Source organism: Filicampus tigris, chromosome 2, assembly GCF_054856515.1.
Source record: "Filicampus tigris isolate MCC_2025a chromosome 2, RoL_Ftig_1.0, whole genome shotgun sequence".
Taxonomy (NCBI): Eukaryota; Metazoa; Chordata; class Actinopteri; order Syngnathiformes; family Syngnathidae; genus Filicampus; species Filicampus tigris.
Window position 1 is genome coordinate 746230 of NC_141218.1, and position 20856 is coordinate 767085.

The 20856-nt window shown below is 47.2% G+C and overlaps 2 protein-coding genes across 7 annotated transcripts in view; one reads left to right on the forward strand and one right to left on the reverse strand.

Annotated features, from left to right (window-relative positions):
* Positions 1-350: 350 nt before the first annotated feature.
* cckar (cholecystokinin A receptor) lies at positions 351-4205 on the forward strand. 2 transcript variants are annotated; one of them, XM_086024379.1, is made up of 6 exons: positions 351-718; positions 1547-1798; positions 2492-2753; positions 2825-2955; positions 3316-3524; positions 3756-4205. In XM_086024379.1, the coding sequence occupies exons 1-6, from the start codon at positions 409-411 to the stop codon at positions 4131-4133; spliced, it is 1542 nt and encodes a 513-aa protein (XP_085880505.1). In that variant the 5' UTR covers positions 351-408; the 3' UTR covers positions 4134-4205. The 2 variants fall into 2 exon arrangements, with proteins under 2 accessions (XP_085880505.1, XP_085880503.1); XM_086024377.1 differs by having other exon boundaries at positions 3316-4205.
* Positions 4206-4815: 610 nt separating this feature from the next.
* Positions 4816-20856, reverse strand: part of rbpjb (recombination signal binding protein for immunoglobulin kappa J region b) — a 28380-nt gene continuing 12339 nt past the window's right edge. The window contains exons 2-13 of one of the 5 annotated variants that reach the window (XM_086024385.1): positions 15370-15408; positions 14634-14882; positions 14466-14533; positions 12892-12987; positions 11534-11699; positions 11189-11363; positions 9929-10066; positions 9731-9843; positions 9523-9663; positions 9260-9415; positions 8410-8513; positions 4816-7618 (exon numbers count right to left, since the gene is read on the reverse strand). In XM_086024385.1, the coding sequence (XP_085880511.1) occupies positions 7303-7618; positions 8410-8513; positions 9260-9415; positions 9523-9663; positions 9731-9843; positions 9929-10066; positions 11189-11363; positions 11534-11699; positions 12892-12987; positions 14466-14524 (1464 nt within the window). In that variant the 5' untranslated portion in view covers positions 14525-14533; positions 14634-14882; positions 15370-15408 and the 3' untranslated portion in view covers positions 4816-7302. Of the gene's footprint in view, positions 7619-8409; positions 8514-9259; positions 9416-9522; positions 9664-9730; positions 9844-9928; positions 10067-11188; positions 11364-11533; positions 11700-12891; positions 12988-14465; positions 14883-15369; positions 15409-20856 lie in introns of all 5 variants that reach the window. The other 4 variants (XM_086024383.1, XM_086024382.1, XM_086024384.1 and 1 more) reach the window with 4 other exon arrangements.

A 20856-nucleotide genomic window follows, 5' to 3' on the forward strand; every position in this document is an offset into this window, starting at 1 on the left:
GGAAGGATGGAAGCAAAAGAGGAAGAAGGAAGAATGGAGTAGGAAGGAATGAGTAGGATGATCGGAAAGGATGGAAGGGAAGAAGCAAGGATTTTCTGAAAGGAATAATGGAAGGATGGCTGCAAAGAAAGAAGTTAGAGTGGAAGAATGAAAAGAAGAATGGTTCAAAAGAAGGAAGGAAATTCCTAAAAAAAAAGATGAAACAGTTTTATCTTTGTATGAAATGCATGCAAAATATAATGAAAACCTCGACCTACTTTGCTTCCACCCCGAATGGTGCAAACGGAGCGACCCGTAACGTCACGAGTCCCGAATAACGAGGCGGGGGCTTTGGGGTGGGATGGGGTGGCTTGGAATCGCCAGCTGTGATGCTCGACTGTCACCAAGTGATGACGTCAAGAAAGCCGAATGGTGACAAGCGGCCAGTGGAAGCCAGAAGAGAGACCTGCAGTGCAGTCCGGAGCGCAAGTCGCGCCAGCCGCGCCAACCGCCACCATACTGGAGGGGAAAAGCACAAAATCACGGCGTGTGCATGTGTCGTTGTTTTGGGTTTTTTCCCCCCCCCTCTCTCTCCCTCTTCTCCGCACCATGGACGCTTTCACCGTGCAAGAAATGCTCAACTCGACGGAAATGAGCGCACTTTTGTGCAAATTGGGCGTCAGCAACGTTTCGGGCTGTGAGCTTTCGACAGTCACAGCAGCGGACACGGGCGTGACAGGTATCGACTCTTAATTGCTTCCTTCCACCTGTCGCCTTTTCAACGTGCGATGGACGCGTTCACCGCGCAATTGCGCATTACGCACGCTGGCGCTCGAGCCTCCACAACTCAACAGTTCACGAGCGTCCGTTTGACACATTCGTGGCCACAGTCTAAAAGGCTTCATGTCAAAAAGTTAGCAGACAACGTTGCTTCATGTCCGCAAACCGCGATCAATTGTCACCAAAAGTTCATGTGCATGTCCCTATAATGATAATGGACTGATCGCTCCAATATTTGGGATTCTATGGACATTAAGCCTTTTCCTCCCCAGATAAGGCATTCACTACAGAGAAAAGGCTGAATATTGGAAAAGTAGGACCAATCTTCACCAAAAATTCTGGACGTCTTTACTACCTCCACTTCAACCTCTGAACATATATATATATATGATCAATGACCGCCCTGATATTTTGGATTTTGTGGACTTTCCTCTCCATAGAAAAAACCTGACGTCATCACTTGTTATATAAAACAGTCTTCACCAAAATGTACACGTGGACATCTCTCTGCCAACTTGGCTGCAAATATTAGAACCTTGACTTTTGGATTTTGTGCACATTGTCTTCCTGTCCGTAGGCACTCACTACAGCCGAATGAGGACAACGGCTATAAAAGGCCAAATATTAGTCTGATATTTTCAGAGGGTGACGCGGCGATATTCACCTCAATTTTGGTGGCGACCCATCCTAGTTTTCTGACGTGGCACTTTGTAAACGCTTGAGTGTTTTGGACTTTCCCCATCCTTGTCATTTTGAGTTTCCTTCTCGTGCTGTCCCACCGGCGTAGATCTGGACGCCGCCGTGCGGGTGGTCCTGTACTGCGTCATCTTCCTCATCGGCGTGGTGGGCAACTGCCTCATCATCACAGTTCTGTCCCGCAACCGGCGCCTGCGCACCGTCACCAACCTGTTCCTGCTCTCGCTGGCCGTGAGCGACCTGATGGTCTCCCTGGTGTGCATCCCCTTCACTCTCATCCCCAACCTCATGCGGACCTTCGTCTTCAGCGACGGCACATGCAAGATGGTCATGTACTTTATGGGTACGATGCCGCTGGCTTGGACCGCTGCCATCCTTGCACGCTGCAGTGCACACCAAGAAAAACAAGTGCGGTGTGAAAGGTCTTTGGGCGTTGACCTCATCTGCTGCCTAAACGGGTTGCACATGGCAGCATCAGAGGCAGTAGCAGTTTGACGGCTGACGTGACAGCACTAAGATTTGTGGCCTGAATGTGTTGCGCAGGCTCAGGCACATGCAGACATTTTCTGCAGCGCTAAGGGCTTCATTCGCTACAGAATTGGGTAGGCAGAAGAGCTTTGAGCCGTTTGCCAGGTTACGCGCCCAGCACTACCGATTGCAACCCATTTAGCAAACTGGAAATGCCACCTGGTCAGGCAACAGATGCGTTAAGCGCCACATGCAACACATTTAGGCAAGAAATCGACCATCGGCGACCCGTTAAGGCGTGCGGGTAAGGCCCAACGCTAACGCTTTCACGTGCAACATATTAAGCCAGCAAACGGGTTAAGTCCCTGCCAGTGCGAGCAAGCCTTTCAGGCAGCAAACTGCTTCGGTCCCCAGTGCCACAATACGCAAGCCGTTTGGGCAGCAAATGGCTTACGTGGCGAAAAGCAGCATTTGCGACGCATCTTCTAGTGACACCTTTCATGATTTCTTGTTTCAGTTTGTCAAGCAAGCAATAAAACGGCGGATTCAAACGTTGTCTTTGTCCCAGCTGTCTCTGTGAGCGTTTCCACCTACAACCTGGTGGCCATCGCGCTGGAACGCTACAGCGCCATCTGCAGACCGTTGACCTCCAGGACGTGGCAAACCAAATCGCACGCGCTGAAGGTCATCGGCGCCACCTGGCTGACCTCCTTGTCGCTTATGCTGCCCTACGTCTACTCCAGCAGCCTGACGCCATTTAATCGGCCCGACAACACCGACGGCTTCATGTGCCGCATGACGTGGACTAACGGGAAGCTCCTGGCCTATTGGTACGCCCGCAGCAAGGGCAAGGACGAGCGGCGCCGACGCCAGCTCCATTTCAGGCCTTTGTCTCTCGCAGGTACGTCTCCTTGTTGCTGCTGCTCTTCTTGCTGCCTGGCGCTGTGATGCTGACTGCCTATGGGCTCATCTCTGTGGAGCTCTACAAGGGGATCAGGTTCGAGCTGCACAACAGGACATCGGCGGCCAGAGGTAAGGCAATCTCCTTCAACCCCATCACTGCTGTCCGCAACTCATCAAACCGGTTGAGGACCTAAAAGCCCGTCGGCGACCCGTTCGGGCGGCAAACTGTTGAAGCCCTCGATCTTACGCCGTCACCCATTCAGGCAGGGAACCGCTTAAGATCCGAACGCTAGTCTGCAATCCGTTCGGACAAAGAGCTGGCTAAGCGGGCGAGCCGTCCCGTGAAGCCATTCGGTCGGGAAAGCCGTTCGGTTTTGCCCCCGATCTTCGTCACCCGTTCGGGCCGAGAATCGGTTAAGCCGCTAACACGCGCGTGTGGCCGTCGAGGCAGCCGCTACGCTTAGTTCTCAGATGTTCTTCTCTTTGCAGACGGAGCGGCCGGCTTGGCCGGCGTTCGAGCAAGCGACGGCGACGGCTGCTACCTTCATTTAAAAAAGAGAACGGGCCCGCAGAGCATCGACAATCCCGCCGCTTCCGGCGCCGCTTCCGGCGCCGCTTCCGGCGCCGCTTCCGGCGCCGCGCTGGGCCGCTTGGGCCTCCGGAGCAACACGGCCAATCTGCTGGCCAAGAAGCGAGTGGTGCGCATGCTCCTGGTCATCGTCTGCCTGTTCTTTATATGCTGGACCCCGATCTTCGTGGTAAACGCGTGGAAGGCTTTCGACTCGCGGTTGGTGTCCCGTCTGACGGGCGCGCCCATCTCCTTCATTCACCTCCTGTCGTACACGTCCACTTGCGTCAACCCCGTCGTCTACTGCTTCATGAACAAGCGCTTCCGCCAGGGCGTGGTGACCACCTTCTCGTCCTTGCAGCTCAAGGCGCGCGCCGTAGACCTCTGGACCCAGATCGTCGAGGCCAAACGCCGCCAGGGGCCGCAGGAGAGAGGGAGAGCGCAAAAGCGCCAAGAAAAGCGGCAGAGGCGTAGGGTGGCGCGGCACCCCGTGCCGACCACCAAGCAACTGGTCCTGGAGAGCGACCGGCAGACCTCCCAGCAAATGCCCCAGGAGGACCTCCGGCAGCTCCCCGAGCCCAACGCCGCCGAGCAGATCGGCCAAACGTCCGTGGAGCTTTATATGGGTCCGGACCCCGACCGCAACGCTGAGCAAAACAGCGGAGGCGCTCCGGGCCGCCGGGCCAAGTACATCGGCTGCACCGGCGGCCGCAAGCGGCCGCCGCCAGAAGCGGTCTGAAGTGGATTTCGGTCATCGCCGGCACGTTGCCACAGAACTCATGGGAGCGCGCCGTTGGGTGCCTCCTTTGTAAAGTGTTTGGACTCTTGACTGGGGGGGGGGGGGGGGAATGGTTCCTTCATACGGCAACGTGGACTTCAAGGCAGGGAAGTCTTCCAAAAAATATTGTGCGGCACTGAAGTAGCTTTAAAAGCTCCACAGAAGCCACAATATGCCCTCTAGGTCCACAGTACACGTCCTGCCATCGGGATCAATAAAAAGTCATGGTGCGAAAGGCCTTGAAGGTGTACTAAGCGACATATTCTTACTTGAAAATATTTCTAAAGCCAAAAAGCAAATACAGTGGCTTTTCCAGGATGGATGAAACAGACTCACAAGTCATGAGTGTTTATTGCCACACCTCAGTCTTATCTTTATGCGAGTGGGACACCTGTGCCTTGGAAAGGTTCGATTCCAAGTATTGCCCAGCAGACTTCCACAAAGTCAATCTGGAAACAAACAGCGGTGAGAATGAGGTCACTTCACCTACACAACATTTATTCATGCTGTACGTGCCTTTTTTTTTCTCTCTTCTCTTCCTTTTCTATTCTAAGTCTATTACACCGAGCCGTTAGAGACATTCTTGGGCGGAAAGATTTTTCATTATGTTTGTGCTGACCCCCCCAAAAAAGATACAAAGGGATACTTTATATCACTTTTTTTAATTCTCATTTTTATGCCATTTTTCCCGTGTTTTTTTTAATGACATACAGATTTGAGCATGATCCGGAGCTGCGATATGTACAAAAACTATGCTAATCCAACAAAATAAAATGAAAAGACAAAAACGCATCCCCTTGTTTTTGATGCTATTGCTAAATGTTACAAACAGCACAGGTTTCTACCCTTTGAGCACTGAGTATACTACCACAATGACCAGTACAAGAATAATACACAGATACAGTGAGTGAGCAAAGGATAGTGACAGTGACATTAAATAAGGGGTGTCAATAGTGAGAGAAAGGAAAAAAAAAAAAGTTAGCGCTCCAAAATAGTCTTGAAAAGTAAGGCTGAGAGCTACCTTTTTTTTAATGTTATGTTTAAAGCTGCCTCTCACTGTGCAGTGCATGAACAAAACCTACACGATCAGACATTTGGCATTTTAAAGAGCTTACATACATTGTTCGGCGCTCGTTATAACCGTTTAAAAAAAAAAAACACAGCTGCTTCCAGAAGAGTGAAAAAAAAAAAGGGCTAATGATAAGAAGGCGTGTAACATGTTTTTGCAGCCCTCGGCAAAGTCCCTTTATACAAAGAAAGGCTCACGGTCGGAGCCCGGTGTACTCGGACGAGGCGCGAGATGATGAGGAGGAAGGTGAGGGTCAACATGTAAACAAAGTCCCCAAAAAAAAAAAAAATCACAGGAGGGGGGGGGAAGGGGGGCCGGACCTGGCCGCTAAAGGGTATTTGTGTCGCTACACTCCACTTTGTTGCTCAACAAATCCAGACAAGTGGCAGTTTACTGATAACAAGAAAAATCCCAGGCCCACCGAGGCAGCACAGGCAATAATGCACTTTTTTGACATAAGATGAAGGGGAAACTTTGTACCAATAATTTAAAATATTAAAATATACAACATTTCAGGACAAACAGGCGGATGAGGGTGGCATAACTTAATTTGTGGTTGTCTTTTTTTTTGTTTTGTTTTTTTTTTTTGTTCCTACTTACCGGTGCACTCCATTGAGCACACATTCAAGTTTACAGTCGTACTGTAAAGGTTGCACATATTGCCTGTTTTTTCTTCCTTTTGGACTGTTTGGAGAGTTAAAGGAGTGAGTCCAACTCAATTTTCCTTTTCAATGACGCACGCGCGCTCGATATACTGGCTGGCTGGCTGGCTGGCTGGTGAACTCGTAGTGCTCATGATCTGTACAATATTGCTGTTAGGAAAGCTTGTAGAACACACAAAGAAGGCCTTGCTTGATATGCTCCAGAAGTGCAACCACTTGATGGACTTTTAGAAAAAAAAAGAAAAAAAAGAAGGCTCTCGTGTGACAGTACCGGTGGAGAAATTGGACATAGTGAGCAGAAGCGTTTTCTTGGTTTTTTTTTTTTTTTTTGTCACTGAACTAGTCAGTAAGGCCACATTGAATTGAAAAAGTGTCTTTTTGTTGTTGTTGTTGTTGTTGTTGTTGTTGTTGTCGTCACGCTCACTTGGAAGACGCGTCCACGTGATCCACGGACACACATGATATGGACTGTATACACACACAGTTCTCTTGCACAGTACTAAGGCTCTCTTTCCCGACTTGTGCCAATAGGTTCACAAGTCTGTCCTTTTTTGTTTTGTCAGTGAAAAAGAAAAAACGCTCCAGTGATGAGTGGGATTCCAAAAAGGAGACATGGCGCACGTATTGCAGGCAAGGCAGAGGCGTTGCTTAAAGCTTTTCTTTTAAAGACTTCATAAAAACCAATGAGATTAAAAAATAGGCCCTCTGAGGTGGTTCCCCTGACACGCTCGCTCGCTCGCTCGCATGCACGCACGCACAAACACGCGCACGCATACACACACACGCACGCACACACACATTCTCTTTTAGATTCTCCCCCTCTAACAAAAGAGGGACAAATAAGGGCAGGAGTTAGGGGGAGCACAAGATTATAGGAGGAATACAAACTATTTGGTAACAAAAGTGTACAATATGTTGAATAAAGGTATGGAGAAAAGTGTACCTTTGCTAAAGCTTATACAAATTCCTTGGTCCATTAAAACTACGTTAACGTCACGCTTGCGCGTCCCTTTGCGTCCTGGCGCCGCCTCCGACAAGAAAACATCCCAAAGCGCAGCGAACGCAACAGGAATACTTGGGATTGGGAAGCATTTAGAGGGCAGTGCAAAACGGGACCGGGGACCGGGGACCGGGGACCGGGACGCGCCGACGTTGTCGACCGCCGGGACCGGAGCCGAGCAGGCGACGAGGGGAGAGCACGGTCCGCCCTGTCCCGTCACCGGGCGGCTTTGTGACATCACTCCTTCAGATTTCCCCTGCGTTTCTTCCCTTGTCCTGAACATTTTTCATTTCACCATTTTACCTTAATTGAAACGCAGAACTTTTGTGTGTGTTTTGTTGAACTTTTTCCAAATTGTTCTCTACCTCGCATACGGTATCTTAGCTCGGGCATCGAGCGTTAGGAGACCACGGCGGCGGCGGCCGACGAGGACGTAACGCCCGTTCCGGGGCCGTAGACGCCGCCGCCGGTCGCCTCCGGCCCGCCGCTGTTGCTCAGCAGGCCCGAGTTGCTGGCCCGCAGGATGGCGCCGGCGGCGTTGCAGTGCGGCCGCGGCCCGGGCTCCGGTGTGTAGGTGAAGGTCAGCGAGGTGGAGTAGATGAGGCCGTCCTCCCTTACCAGCGTGACGGGCACCTGGACGGGCTGCCGCACCCAGCGCCAGCCCTCGCGGAAGGCCGAAATGTCGGGCACTACGCACAGCATGCTCTCCGCACACCTGCGGACCCCCCGAAAAGAAGAAGAAAGAAAGAAAAAAAAAGTCAGGGATGAACCGGAACCACTTTTTCCTAATCATCTTTCCCCATTTCAAATGAACAAAAAAACAAAACTGTAATGCACTCTATAATATTGCAATGCATAAAAACAACAAACTCATGACATTCCTTTGGTGTGTGTTTGGCCACCTGGGGGCAGTATAATACAAACACAGAGCTATGCGGCACATGGTACATGTTCTCAGCTCATTAAGGTGCAGTAGTAGCAGACAGTTTTCACAGAGGATAAAGAATATATGCCTGACTATTGCTATATCATCTGCCCACATTTGTTGCTCCACTGTTGTTGTTCAAATATCTGCTGTTTAAAGAGTGCAACATTAATGCGGTCCGTTAGTGCGTCTATGGTGTTTCCCATTATGTGCTAGCATTTCGCTAACAAATGCTAGATTTTTTTGGTGGAGCAGGACTACTTGCACCGAGAAGGAACTCACCACGACATCATGAAAATCTGTGATTGATACTCATCGGGTTAATATAAATATTGATTTTTATTCTTTCAGGCTCCAAATGGCTGCTGGTACACTTAGCAAATTTCAATGTGTTTAAAAGTATTCTAATAAGTTTAAATGTGTTTAAACCATGGGGAAGGTGAAGTATATATATATATATATATATATATTTATATTTCATTTTGTGCGATATCACAAATATTTCTTGCGAGCGTGTCTGGAACGTATCAAAAAAACCCAAATGTTTTAAATGGATGAGGGATGTGGCAAAGGCGGCACACCTGTACATCGTCTCGGCCTCAACGTCTCCAAACCAGACTCGCAGATTCGGTGTGAAGTTCTGTCCCGTCAGCTCCAGCATGGCGACGTCTCCGCCGCCGTTGAGCTGCACGCAGACAAACATGGAATTTTCTTCAAAAGAAATTCGAACTTCATTATTTTGGCGCTCTTTCTATTACGTGTTAGGATGTCACAAGAGGGCTTGTAGAAAATGAGCGAATGTTATGAAGGAAATGCCTTCAAGTGATACGTGACGTCAATGGAGAGAAGATAATCCGATTATTTTTCAGGCTAGTAGCTGCGTTGAGGATGCGCTTTTCTGTTTTTGAACTTTTAAAACAAAGACGTGTGAAGGACAAACATTTGACTCACAGTGGATTTATTGAAAACTATTTACCGTAGTAAACTTTAAGGAGACGTTTGTTTTCATTGAACTATAAGACAGGCAGCTGAGCCCGGGAGCTCCCTGCACTTTTTGTGAGACTTTTAAAACAAAGTTGAGATCTAAGTTCCCAAAAAGCTTCAACATGTTGTAAATCACTAAAGTTGTTTAATAAACATGCGCTTCAAGGCATTTAAACTAAGTCAAGTGTTGGAGTTATTTTTCAAAATTCAGACTCCAAATTCGACCCCTTTTTTCTACAAATGAATATCGGCTTCAAATATGAGTTATCGGCCTCCTTGCCTTCACTAAAGTGTGTACGTGTGCGTGTGTGTATTTTATAGGCAATTGTACCCATTTTGAAGGGGGGAATTTTATACCTTGCCTATTCGCAATCAATGTTCTCTTTCTCTCTGTTAAACAAACACTAAAGGGATCATGTTTGACAGGCGCGTGTGACCAAAACTCACCTGTAGGCTCTCGACCACAGGCACGGGGGTGACGGGCGACTGCACGGGGCCCATGCCCTCGTAAAACGTGTACTCGGCCTTGTCCGTGCTGATGATTGTCCAGGAGGCGCCGTCGTTGATCATCTCCTTGTTTGGTTCCTTTGGGCACGGTGTGGCCTGGGAGAGGGGAGGGATGCCGTTAAGACAAAGACAAAGAGAGAAAAGAAAAAAGCGCCAAACGACATCGGTGGTTTGGCGCCGGCGCCAAAGGCATCGGCACCCACTTGAAACTGGATGATCCTTTCTTGCGAGAGGCACAGGTACATGCGCTCGGTGTCCTTCAGGTAGAAGGCACACTTGTGCAGCTGGGACACGGGGTCGTCGGCGTCCAGCAGCGCCGTCTGCTTGTCCACCTTACGGATGATCTGACGAGAGGCGAGAGTTAAGGAGGGCGAAGGGAAGGAGACGGGAAGGGCGCGGCTTTTTGCCTACCAGTCTGGGCAGTGCCATGCCGGTGACCGAGCACACGAGCTTGACCGTCTGGCCGTAGTGGATGTAACCGTCTCTGACCGTGAACTCTTCGCCCTCCGACTCCTCGTCATCCACTGGAAAGCAAAAGCGGGCGCCGGATTTTTGATACGGCGCAGTGCGCGGGAGCACTCGGTGAACGTTTGGGGCTGGGGGTCTTACGCAGGTGGATGTAGAAGGCTCCCCACTGCTGCGAGCTGGCGTGGAAGTTGCCCCCCTCGACGTGGAGATAGCGCGTGCTGACTGTTTGGGAGCGCAGGCGATTGAAGAGCGCCACCTTGGTGCCCGACGCGATGCACACTGCAGCAAAAACAAGAAATCGAGCCCACCGAGCATGAGCAAAAGTAACAGTCCTGTTCTATTTCTTGCACAAAACATACATACTACAATCATACTGAATCTGTTCAGTATGATTGCATGAAATAAATGGTTTCTTTATTTAATGTAAATGAAAAAAATAAATAAATACATAACAGTCAAGAAAAATCATTTTACAGCTACATTTAACATGTTTTATTTATTCAATAATCTGAAAGGATGACATTAACCATAAATTAGAACACTGAAAAATGATCCAATTTTTGGAATCAAAGTGGCTGAATAATTAGATATACAAATTCTAAGATAAATGATTTTACATTTAACATAGTTTATTTCATTAAAAGCTGAGTAATTAAAATAAAATACTTTGAGAATAAAGTACCTAAACAAAACGGACATATAGACAAACAAAATAGAAATATTTTTGAAATAAAACATTCTACTACATTATTTTATTAAATGACTAATTAAAATTATTAATCATAAATGCCATTTAAAATTTTGATGACATTTTTAGTCAAAACACTTATACGTATAGAAATTCAACATGTTTTATGTTTTAGTCAACAATTACAATGATTGTAATTAAATTAACTATGAATAATATATCAATGTTTGACACATACATTTGATATTTTAAGCGAATTCATATGAGCATTAATCATTTGTAGTATTAAAAAGATCAATTTTGCGCACACATTTATAAAACATTTTGATTTGTATTATGTGGTAAACTGATGATGATTAAATAAAAATACAACAACTTGATTTATTTTTTCAAATTAACTATTGCATTAAACATTGTGTTCCATTAAATAATTTGGTGATGAATTATAATTACATGTATAATTTTGGGATTCTATTCTTGAAATCCATATATATATATCTCTTCAAACGACCCGGCCCGTGTGCCCCTTTCCGAAATCAAGAGTGGCCCTTGAACCCAGCCCTGCGTTACACGCTGACCCCTGCCGGCAGAAGCGACCCCCCTGCTTCCAGCGCAGCTGTGTTAACAGTGAGATAAGCGTGGCGAAAACAGCCTGCGAAAAGTGCAGGTGCCCCGCCTGTGACATAACTCCACTCGCTGGCTGCACTACTTACAGTCGGCGTTTTTCAGGGACTGTTTCTTTTTGGAGGGCTTGGAGATGACCTTGATCCTCTTGCTGAGGAAGACACCGATGTCGGCGCTGTTGCCGTAGAACATCTTGACAGACAACATGAAGTGCTTTCTCTTGTCCGAGTCCGATATGTACAAGGTTTTGGCTGTGCAATAGTTCTGGGGATGGGACAGGGCGCAGGACAAGAGGATTGGCATGAGGGCGGAACATGGGAAATGTGCAGTGGTACACCCTGACTTATTCCATGACATTTAAGCTGCTAGCTTAATGTATTTGCGACGAAAGCAATGTTCCCCATTTGAAATGCCATCTACGGCGGCCGTCGTACCTTCCCCTCTAAGTTAAGCTGCTGCATTTCCTGGTCGCTGTTGCCGATGCCGATGAAAGCGCACGGCTGCGACTCCTGCTCGGAGCAGCCGTCCCGCTCCATCTGCTCCTTCTTTTTCTTCCAGCCGCTGCCCATCAGGTACACACACGGGGGAGGGCAGAAGAACCTGCACGCACAAGCAAAGGCCGGTCACACAAGTGACAATTCCTAAAGGCTGCAATTTTACACTTTTAATCAGAGATGGCTTTGAGTGTCCCTTATTTTTGTTCCTGATTGAAATGTCGACTTTGTTTGCTGGCACATCACATTTCTGAGCTATGCAATTTTTGGTTCCCAAGTTTGACCGATAAAAGCTTGCGCAATACGGAGATTTGGAATCAGCGAAAAAAAGATAATCTAAAAAATGTTTACTTGTAGCTGTGATTTAAAAAAAAAAAACTGTACCAATTTGTTGACCAGTGTATTGTAACCTGACTTTTGACTTACATTTATGGCACACTTGATTGGTAGAATTTTGTAAAGCTCTTGTACCGGTAGTTGAAGCAGATAAACTGGCTTTCATATTAATTCATCCTTCATTAATTTTTATTTTAACATTAAGCCTAACTTAATAAGACCAAGGGAGGAGGACCTTGAAAAAAATAATTACAGTTGAAATCGCAATCACAAAATTGATTTTGGGCATAGAGCAATGATCCATTTCAAGTCATGGAAAACAATCATTAGGCCGCCGTGTTTTTTTCCCCCTTTCTTGTTCATTTTAGATACCTGCTACTACTCATGGCATTGTACTACCAAAACCAGTGCTTTTAGGCATTCCTCGTTTTCTTTTCTGTCAGTCGCATAAAACAACCTTTGTGGTAAAAGGCATTGACGTAAACAAGAAAATGAAGAAAACAAATTGGTCTAAGGTTTTTTTCCTCATGACTATATGCTGCCACAGTTCTATGTGGCCCTCTGAGGCCATGAAAACAATCCTCGAGCCTTGCGAGACCAAAGTCCACTGTACCCTTTGCCTCCAGCAGAGGGCGATCACGCACCGACAGTGAGGGGAAACCACTCCGTTTCATAAACAAGTGACACGCTTGCAACCCAGGACTCATTTGGATTCTTGAAACACTTTTCAATAGTTCTTTACTTTTGAATAGTTCTTCTTTAAATACTTGTCCTGTGCCATCAGCTGTGTGCTTCATTGGTCATAAATCACCTTTCTGAAGTTGAACCTCTGAACCTTTAACTCGGACTCTCCGGAGGCCGTCTCCGCGGTTTCTTTAGAAATCGTGTGCATCTTAGGGCCAAGGAAAACAGGCCCACACGAGTGCGGGACACTAGTGGGGAGGCGAGGTGCGAGTGTTCACCTTTTCTCGTTGCCGTAGGATTTCTGTGCAACCTTGGCGTGCAGGATCATGACGGTTTGGTCCCCTCGCTCCTTCAGGTAATTCCTCATGGCTTCCCTGGAACGGCAACACAAGGAAAGATGGAAGTGGGGGGGTCATATTTAGGGGTAAACCAGCAATACAGGCAATTCTGAAAAATGTGTTGGGGGGGTCTACTATTCGTGGTGTTAGTAACCCCTGCGAGGGTTCACTGTACAGAGCCACACGCGTGCATATTGTACACCCACATTGACCCCTTTTAACGCCTCCGCAGCCCAAAAAAGCTACGCCAGCTCCCTCCAGCTGGGCCCATTCGAGGATGGAGACGGGGTGCGGGGGGGAGGTTGAGCTGAACCGTTGACGACCGGCTGGGAAGGGGTGCGCGGGGGTGGGAGGTGGCGCGCGCGCGGCCGTCAAAGCGCCCCTCGCTCAGGCACAGATGTCAGTGACACCTGACACGCTGGCGCTTCCCACTCTGCCTCGCAACACCACGCCGCACGCTCGGGTTAGACGGGGCCTTTGTTATGGTAACCAAGAGGCCCCTCGCAGTGCGTGCGTGCGTGCGTGTGTGGGCGGGGACGTTTGGAAAGAGGGGGGATTAAGGTTGATCCAGTTCAAAATGGATTGGGAAATTTACAGCCGGGCAACAAGGCAATTACAACGTAGTTCCTGAGTAAGTGTGCTCATAACGTTCATTCGGGTTCACCAAAAACAGTATTAGTGCCGACGCTGCTGGCATTTTTGCTCATACTTGTGCTTGGTAAATTCTCCGATACGAATACATTGATACAACAAAACGGGCAGGCAGAGTCTGCGCTATGTCAACCAGTTTTATTTTCTAACTTCCGGTATTCTCAAGAAGCACTTTTGTACTTCTTTTTACTCACTTCTCATTTTGTAGTTCATAAAAAATTGGCATGGCATTCGTATTCCTACTTGTCTATCGGCCAGACTTTACATCTTGCATTTCTTAACTTTTGAATATGCATGTACGCCTGTTGAAGGTTCCAGTACTTTGTTGTGTAACTTGCTGTTCTGGCCAAAATTCACATCAGATGTTTGATCTATGAATGGACCAATCCATTTCCTGGCACAAGTGCTCGTCTTCGTCATCATCTTGCCTTTCCACCACAGGTCAAGTCATAAAGCTGGCCTATAAAGGAACTGTACGCGATCGCTTGTGTTCTGCCAGGCCGCAACAATGTTTTTAGTGTAAGCAGTGGGGGTGCACTTAAAACTACAGGAGAAAAAAAAAAATGGCCTTGACAAATAAATGAATCGATAAAATTGATTAATCGCCGAGGCCTTCTCTGGTGCGTCATTTTCCAAATACCACTGAATATTTAATATTGTTATTACTAGCTCATCAGATTTCTTTACACAGTTAAATATTGACCGCATGTAAAGTGATCCTGGTAATGGCCCTCGGTGCCACAAGAATTGGGCCCAGCTTCATTTCATTGAAATAAGCCAACGTTAGGTCAGGCCCAAGCGTGGGGGCCCGTTCCCGACGCAACAGCGCGGCCTCTCGATTACGCAATTAAGATTTCACTCACAGCAGGTTTCTATATCTGACTGTCTTCCGCCATGACATTTTTAGTGCCGACATCCCCATCGCTGCACCCTGGAAAAACATTTGAAGGGATTCAAAGCCTGGCATGCGGCAGCAATCACGGGAAACTGTAGACGCTGCCACGAGGCAACCCGGGCGGCCGCGCTGTCACCTTTAAAGGGGCCGAGTGCCGCTCATACCGCAGAGATTGAATCAAATTCCCGTAGGAAAAGAAAAGATTTGCGGTGACTTGAAATACGGCAGGCGCAATCCAAACAGCGTCACAGGGCACATTGAAACAGACGTCCAGGTAAAATTGACGCCAAGCGCATGGATTCACTTCTGGTGCCTCATTTTCAGTCAGGCGGCAGCGCGGGCAGCTAAAAGACAGAGTCCTCCGGGGAGCTTTTTAGGGGAAGCCCTGTCAGGAGTGGAAACACAATGGCCGACATTTGCACTGCCAGTGAGCCTGCACGTGCACACACGCCCACACACACCCCCACACACACACACACACACACACACACACACACACACACACAAACGCCTTACAGTTCCTTTCGTTCTTACCCATGCGTGTGTGTACAAGCAACAACACAGTCTCTTTCCCTGACACACACCTTGCAGTCTCTCTCAATCACCTTAGTCTCTCAGTCTTCACCTTAGTCTGTCGATGTGTGTGCAAGCGCGCACACACACACACACCTTAAAGTTTCTCTCACATGCACACATCTTAGTCTCTCACACAAAAGACGTTGCAGTCTCTCTCTGCCACAAACACACAATTAGTCTTTCTCTCACATGCACACACAAACTGCTAACTTTTCGTAAAAATGTCATTTCTAAAGTAAAACATAGAACAATATGGAGCAAACGTGCGTGCGCGTGCGTGCGTGCGCGCGTCTCACCTGGTGAGGCGCTGTGGCTGAGGGCGCTCGCCGAACTTCCTGAAGCGAGAAGACACAAAACACAATGGCGGGCTGCTATTAGAAATCATGCCGGGCGCAGAGCATCGCTGCGTCATCTGAGAAAATGCAATGCGACGGCAGAGTGCGAGCACGTTTGTCAGCACTGCTTCAAAATGGGACTTACATGCAGGAAAGAAATTGCATTACATTTGCTCATGATATGACTACTTTTGTCTTGGAGTAAGACAACTCTCTGCCTCAAGCGCATGACTCACGACATTGTCAACGTGGACCTATACAAATATGGATCCATTGGCGCTACATGCCATCAAAGGCAGCACAATGGCGCCCGCTACCCCCCGCCGGTGCGGAATCTTGGCAAAGAGAAGGAGACTCAGAGGGAAGATGAGAAAGCCATGATTGGTTGGAATCCCTGTAAAATGAGGGCGATCGATAAGGTTCCCACAGTGAAGTGTGGATGTCTTTAATGGATTCCAGAGGAGGGGGATGGAGGAAGGGGATACTGCGGGGAAGGCGCAAGGGTGGATGCGGGAATCCTTTAACCTTTAGTCTTTTCATTTCAAGTAATGGTATGTTATCTGTCAACATTCTGACCTCATACAGGCACTCCCAATGCGAGAGAGGACTGAGGCCTGCCCAGAATAGCAACAACAACAACAACAACAACGAAAAAAGAAAAGAAAAAAAACAAGTGATTGATAAAATAAATAAATAAATAAATAAATAAATAAATAAATAAATAAATGTCTGAATTCATAGGTTCAACAGTACAGCTCCTCGTCATCATGCAAAGGTCGTCTTCAGCGGACAAGTTTCGCTCGAACATACTTCCTTGACTTCAATTACTGTACTACTTTCCTATTGAGTGTTTTGGCAGCATCTTGTGGCATTACGGCGTTTCACAAAGCGCACAACACCTGAAAATTGCTTAGGAGTTAGTGTGTGTGTGTACTCCACTTAAGAGGATCCAACACAGGAAACCGCAACAGGCAGAGTTGAAAACGTTCTGCAACTGCAGTTTTTCGAGGTATAAACCTCAGCCCGATTTGGCCCCGGGATGCGAGTTACTAGCTCTGTAAAGATTCTTAATAGTTTACATGACAAGATCCGGCCGGGTTTGCTTGAGGCCAACCCTGCATGCGCGAAAACCAAAAGATGACTAAAGCGTTACTGAAAGCCGGAGGGCCTTTTGTCCGCCTGAGAACGCAGAGTGAAAAAGTAAACAGAAAAACAACAGACACTTCACGTCTGACTCGGAACGTGAGCCCAACAAGAGGACATTTCGACAGTAACGCCATTTGCAACTGCCGCATCTCGGCCGGATTGCAGTCATGCACTTGACACTCACGAGTCAGCCGGCGCTCCAGCAAGCGTCTCCGGTTGGTTGAAAATGCTGCAGGTGGCCTCGCAACTGGAACTGGCAGCCCGTGCACTTTCCGCTTCGTTTTAAAATTCTGATTCCCAGGGGTGCACCCTTCACAACCGCTCTTTAAAAAGCCCCTCCTGCCGATCACAACTTTTTTTTTTCATAACCGAACAGCAGACACTTTCAATGTTCCAATCTTGTTTTCTTCTATAACAATGAACAATGCCTGTTAAACAATACAAGTGGGTTGTTTTAACTGCACATTAAGTAGCTTTCTCAAATAAAAATGAAGAGCTTATTAGTCATACCACAGCAGAAGAGGACAGTGGCTGAGTTTTTCCAGACGTCCGCATTGGGAGATGCGATCGGTGGAGAAGATCGGTTTTACTGAGAGCGATCAGCCGATCACAGACCCCCCCCCCCCCCCCCCCAAATTAAGGAAATTGCCGCTGATCCCCATCCCGTCCCGGCCAAAGCTCGGAAGGGATCGGGCTTTTTCTGTCGCTGGTCTCAAACTATAGAATGACCTCTCGGTGCACATAAGACAAGCCGCTTCACTGTGCATTTTTAAAAGCCTGTTTTAATTCTTGGCGTTCTACACAGCACGAAACTTGAGCCCTTGTTTTAATGACTTATTTGTTTTTAGTGTTTCTAAATTACGCTCGATTGTCATATGTTCTACATTGGATTTTTATGTACATCTCTTTGTTTTAGCGGCGTTTGTTTTTAAAAAATGGTTTGGGTCTCTCCATATCCTGGATTTTCACCTACTGTTGGTGTGTTTGGAATCTACCCGAGAGGATTAACAGAGGTTCACTGTACATGGTACATTTTCCTCAACAGAAAAAGGTGCATGGGTCTGAGGTTTGATGGAGAAAATAAAAGCGCGATGACACTGCAAACTGGCAAGGCCCGGACTAGAACGACGTTTTGATCTGAAAGCTTGTTGAGGCTCACAGGAGGAGGAGCATTGTGGCTTGTAAGAAAGTGTCTGGTTTCCTCGCCTGAGGGCTGATAGGAGATCTTCGTAGTGGCGGCACACCTCATTATCAAGATGCCTCTCGCGCCCCGTGATAGCCACGGGACAATTCGGTGACACCAACCACATCTGAAAAGCTACCAAAAAGATGTGACTGTAATCTGGCCGGTACATTGGTTATTTCTGACGACATGAGCCGGAGGAGCTAAAATTAACCAGGCAAACGAGACGAAGGCGTAGAAGTGAATGGATGGAGCTTTTTCTTCAAGCGCGCCAGGGAGGAAAAACAGGTGTCGCCACGCAAAATGTTCAAGAATCTTGGGAAATTGTTGCCCGTGAGCGACCAGCTGATGAATACCTACGTAGTGATGTCACATGGGTTGCATAACAAAGAATTAAGGCATTACAAATAAAAATACTCCAGCAGACTCACTTCCACTGCACTGCTGTGTAATTCTGTGAATGGTAGGGATGTCACGATATCCAAATGTCCCGATACGATAACATCGTGATATGAATATGAATCAAATTAAACTGCACTAATAAACTAACCGCCAGAGGGTCCTGGAACTGCACAAATGGAAAACAGATTCGCAGCTATTAATATCGTCACACTCGACAATGATAAATTGTGGCAATTTTAATATCGCAATACAACGGTATTGCCAATATTGTGACTTCCTTAGTGACTGGCCGATATCCTACAAGTGCGTTGAATTGTCCATATACTAGTACACTTTGTGCTGACTAGAATGACAAATCAGAACACTAGTAGAACTCGTAGTGACCGCTCCCCCCACTACAGTATGAGGTTTTTGTACACTATAAGTAGAGCAACTACACATTCCTAGTGAGGCAGAAGTGTACACTAGTTGACAACTGCATGCTACTAGAACTAATCATGATGTAAAACTCCTCAAGTTAACAGACATCACTTCATTAGTAACGCTAGTAGCACGCATGAATAGAAAGACAAGGGCACACTAGTAAAATGACTTGGGTGCAGCACTAGTATGTCTTACTTGTGACATTTTTTTATGGCTACTCCCAGACAGATCTGGACAACATGAGAAGAACTAGTGCGCTCTAGTGCAACAACTCCATGATACTAGTGAGCCAAAACTGCGCTCTAGTTCAGAATTGCATTGTACGAGTACAACTATAGACAGAAATTCTACAAGTTAACTTATAGGATTTCAATGGTAGTACTAGTGGCATTAAAAAGTTCCCATGACTATATGACATTTCTGCACACTAGTAGATTGACTATGGCGTACTGTTAGAACTACATGTTACCTGTGAGGCAAAGGTGTGCACTAGTTGAGAAATGTGCACGCACTAGTAGAACTTATTGAGCACACAAATGTCACAATAATGACTTATTAATGACACGTTTTTACTACTGCCTTCCTGTGGGGGTACACTACAATAACTACAAACTACTTGTGAGGCAAAACTGTGAAATAGTTGACAACAAAAACAAAGAGGTTTATAGTAGTACTGTACAAATTGTCTTATTAGTGAGGATAATGAGCATACCATTACATGGACAATTCAGCGCACTCGTAGGATATCAAATAAATGCCCAAACAGCTTGCAATAGTCTGCAACATTCCGCACACAACATCTTTTGGCGGCATACTTAATCATCGAGAGGGGAGAAAAAAAAAAAAAAAATGTCACGGCGAGGGCAGCCAAGCCGGGACACCGAAATCGTATCCGAAGCAAATGGGCTCAATGAGACGGATGCGAATTCCAGAGGTTGGAAAGATGGCGACCGGGACGACGGTCAAGTGTGCCAGGGCTGGTGTCGCGTTTGGCACGGCCATCCGGCGTGTGCCCTCTGGGCGTGGCCATCCGGCGTGTGTCCTCTGGGCGTGGCCATCCGGCGTGTGCCCTCTGGGCGTGGCCACCCGCACAGCGGCTCCAGAAGCGCACCGACGCAAAATGCTCCACAAGCTCGCCTCTGCCAGCCATTCACAAATACGAGCGTGGGAGTGAGGCTGCCAACATTGCAAGGAAAATGAGCCTACATTGATTTGAACTTGAGGGCTGCTCGCGATACATTGAGTGAGCAACTGCACAACAACAAGACTTAGGTGGCACGGAACCAGCGACTGCAGTGCATAATGGAAGTTGCAAGCACGATATCCGGAATGCGGCCAAAAGAAAAGGGCAATGTACTTGGCTGCTACTCATTGTGAGAACAGAGATTACAATTCATTATGATGTCATTATGAACGTCGGCTAAAAGGGGAAGTCAACCCAAACACACTATTAATCAGAATGCTGTGTTTGGACTAGAGGAGGTGCATAGAACATTTTATTGACAAGAACATTTAAGGTGAAAATCTTCAACGTAGAGACCCTTAAAAAAATAAATAAATAATAAAAAAGTACTACCGCCTCCACGTGTTAAACACATTGTATATGTATTTGCCACACACAAAAATTGCGAGCATGAAATGCATGTTTATAAGTTTGGCCACTTCACTTAATAAACTGAAAAGTGCACCCGCAACTCTGGCTCTCCTTTCCCACATGCGAGGTCATTACAATAAATGTATTGAGGAAAAAAAACACGTCAAAACAGCATTTGCGATTTGAAAATCGCAATCTACTCCATTGCAATGTCGATTCGAATTCAATTAATTGTTCAGCCCTTGCAAGGACTGACATTTAGTATGTAAACGGGTCCAAATACATCTATTAACTAAAAAGCAAGTAGTCAAGTCAACTAGAGAATGGGCATTGAAGAACAAAATAAGAGAAGCACCAGAAGGCCCCACCCACCCCGCACCCCCCCGCCCCCCGCCCCCCAACTGTCCGGCTTCTGTAAATGAGTCTGGAAAAAAAAAAGGACAGCAGCGGAGGAAGGAGATGATGATATGGGATGACGGCGAGCCTTAATGAGGATCCAAATTGGGAGTAAAGTGTCGCACGAGCAGACGCGCTTTCAAGGACTGCCGATGAGCCGTCTGACCCTTCTGGCTAACTGAGTGCAGATGGCCGAGGTCTGGAAGCTGGCCTGAGATGCCCCGCTTGGCGGCTAAAACCAAGGGCAGGGACTCTGCTTGTGTGTGCGTGCAATTGGGTGGGTCGCAGTCTGCACTTACACTTG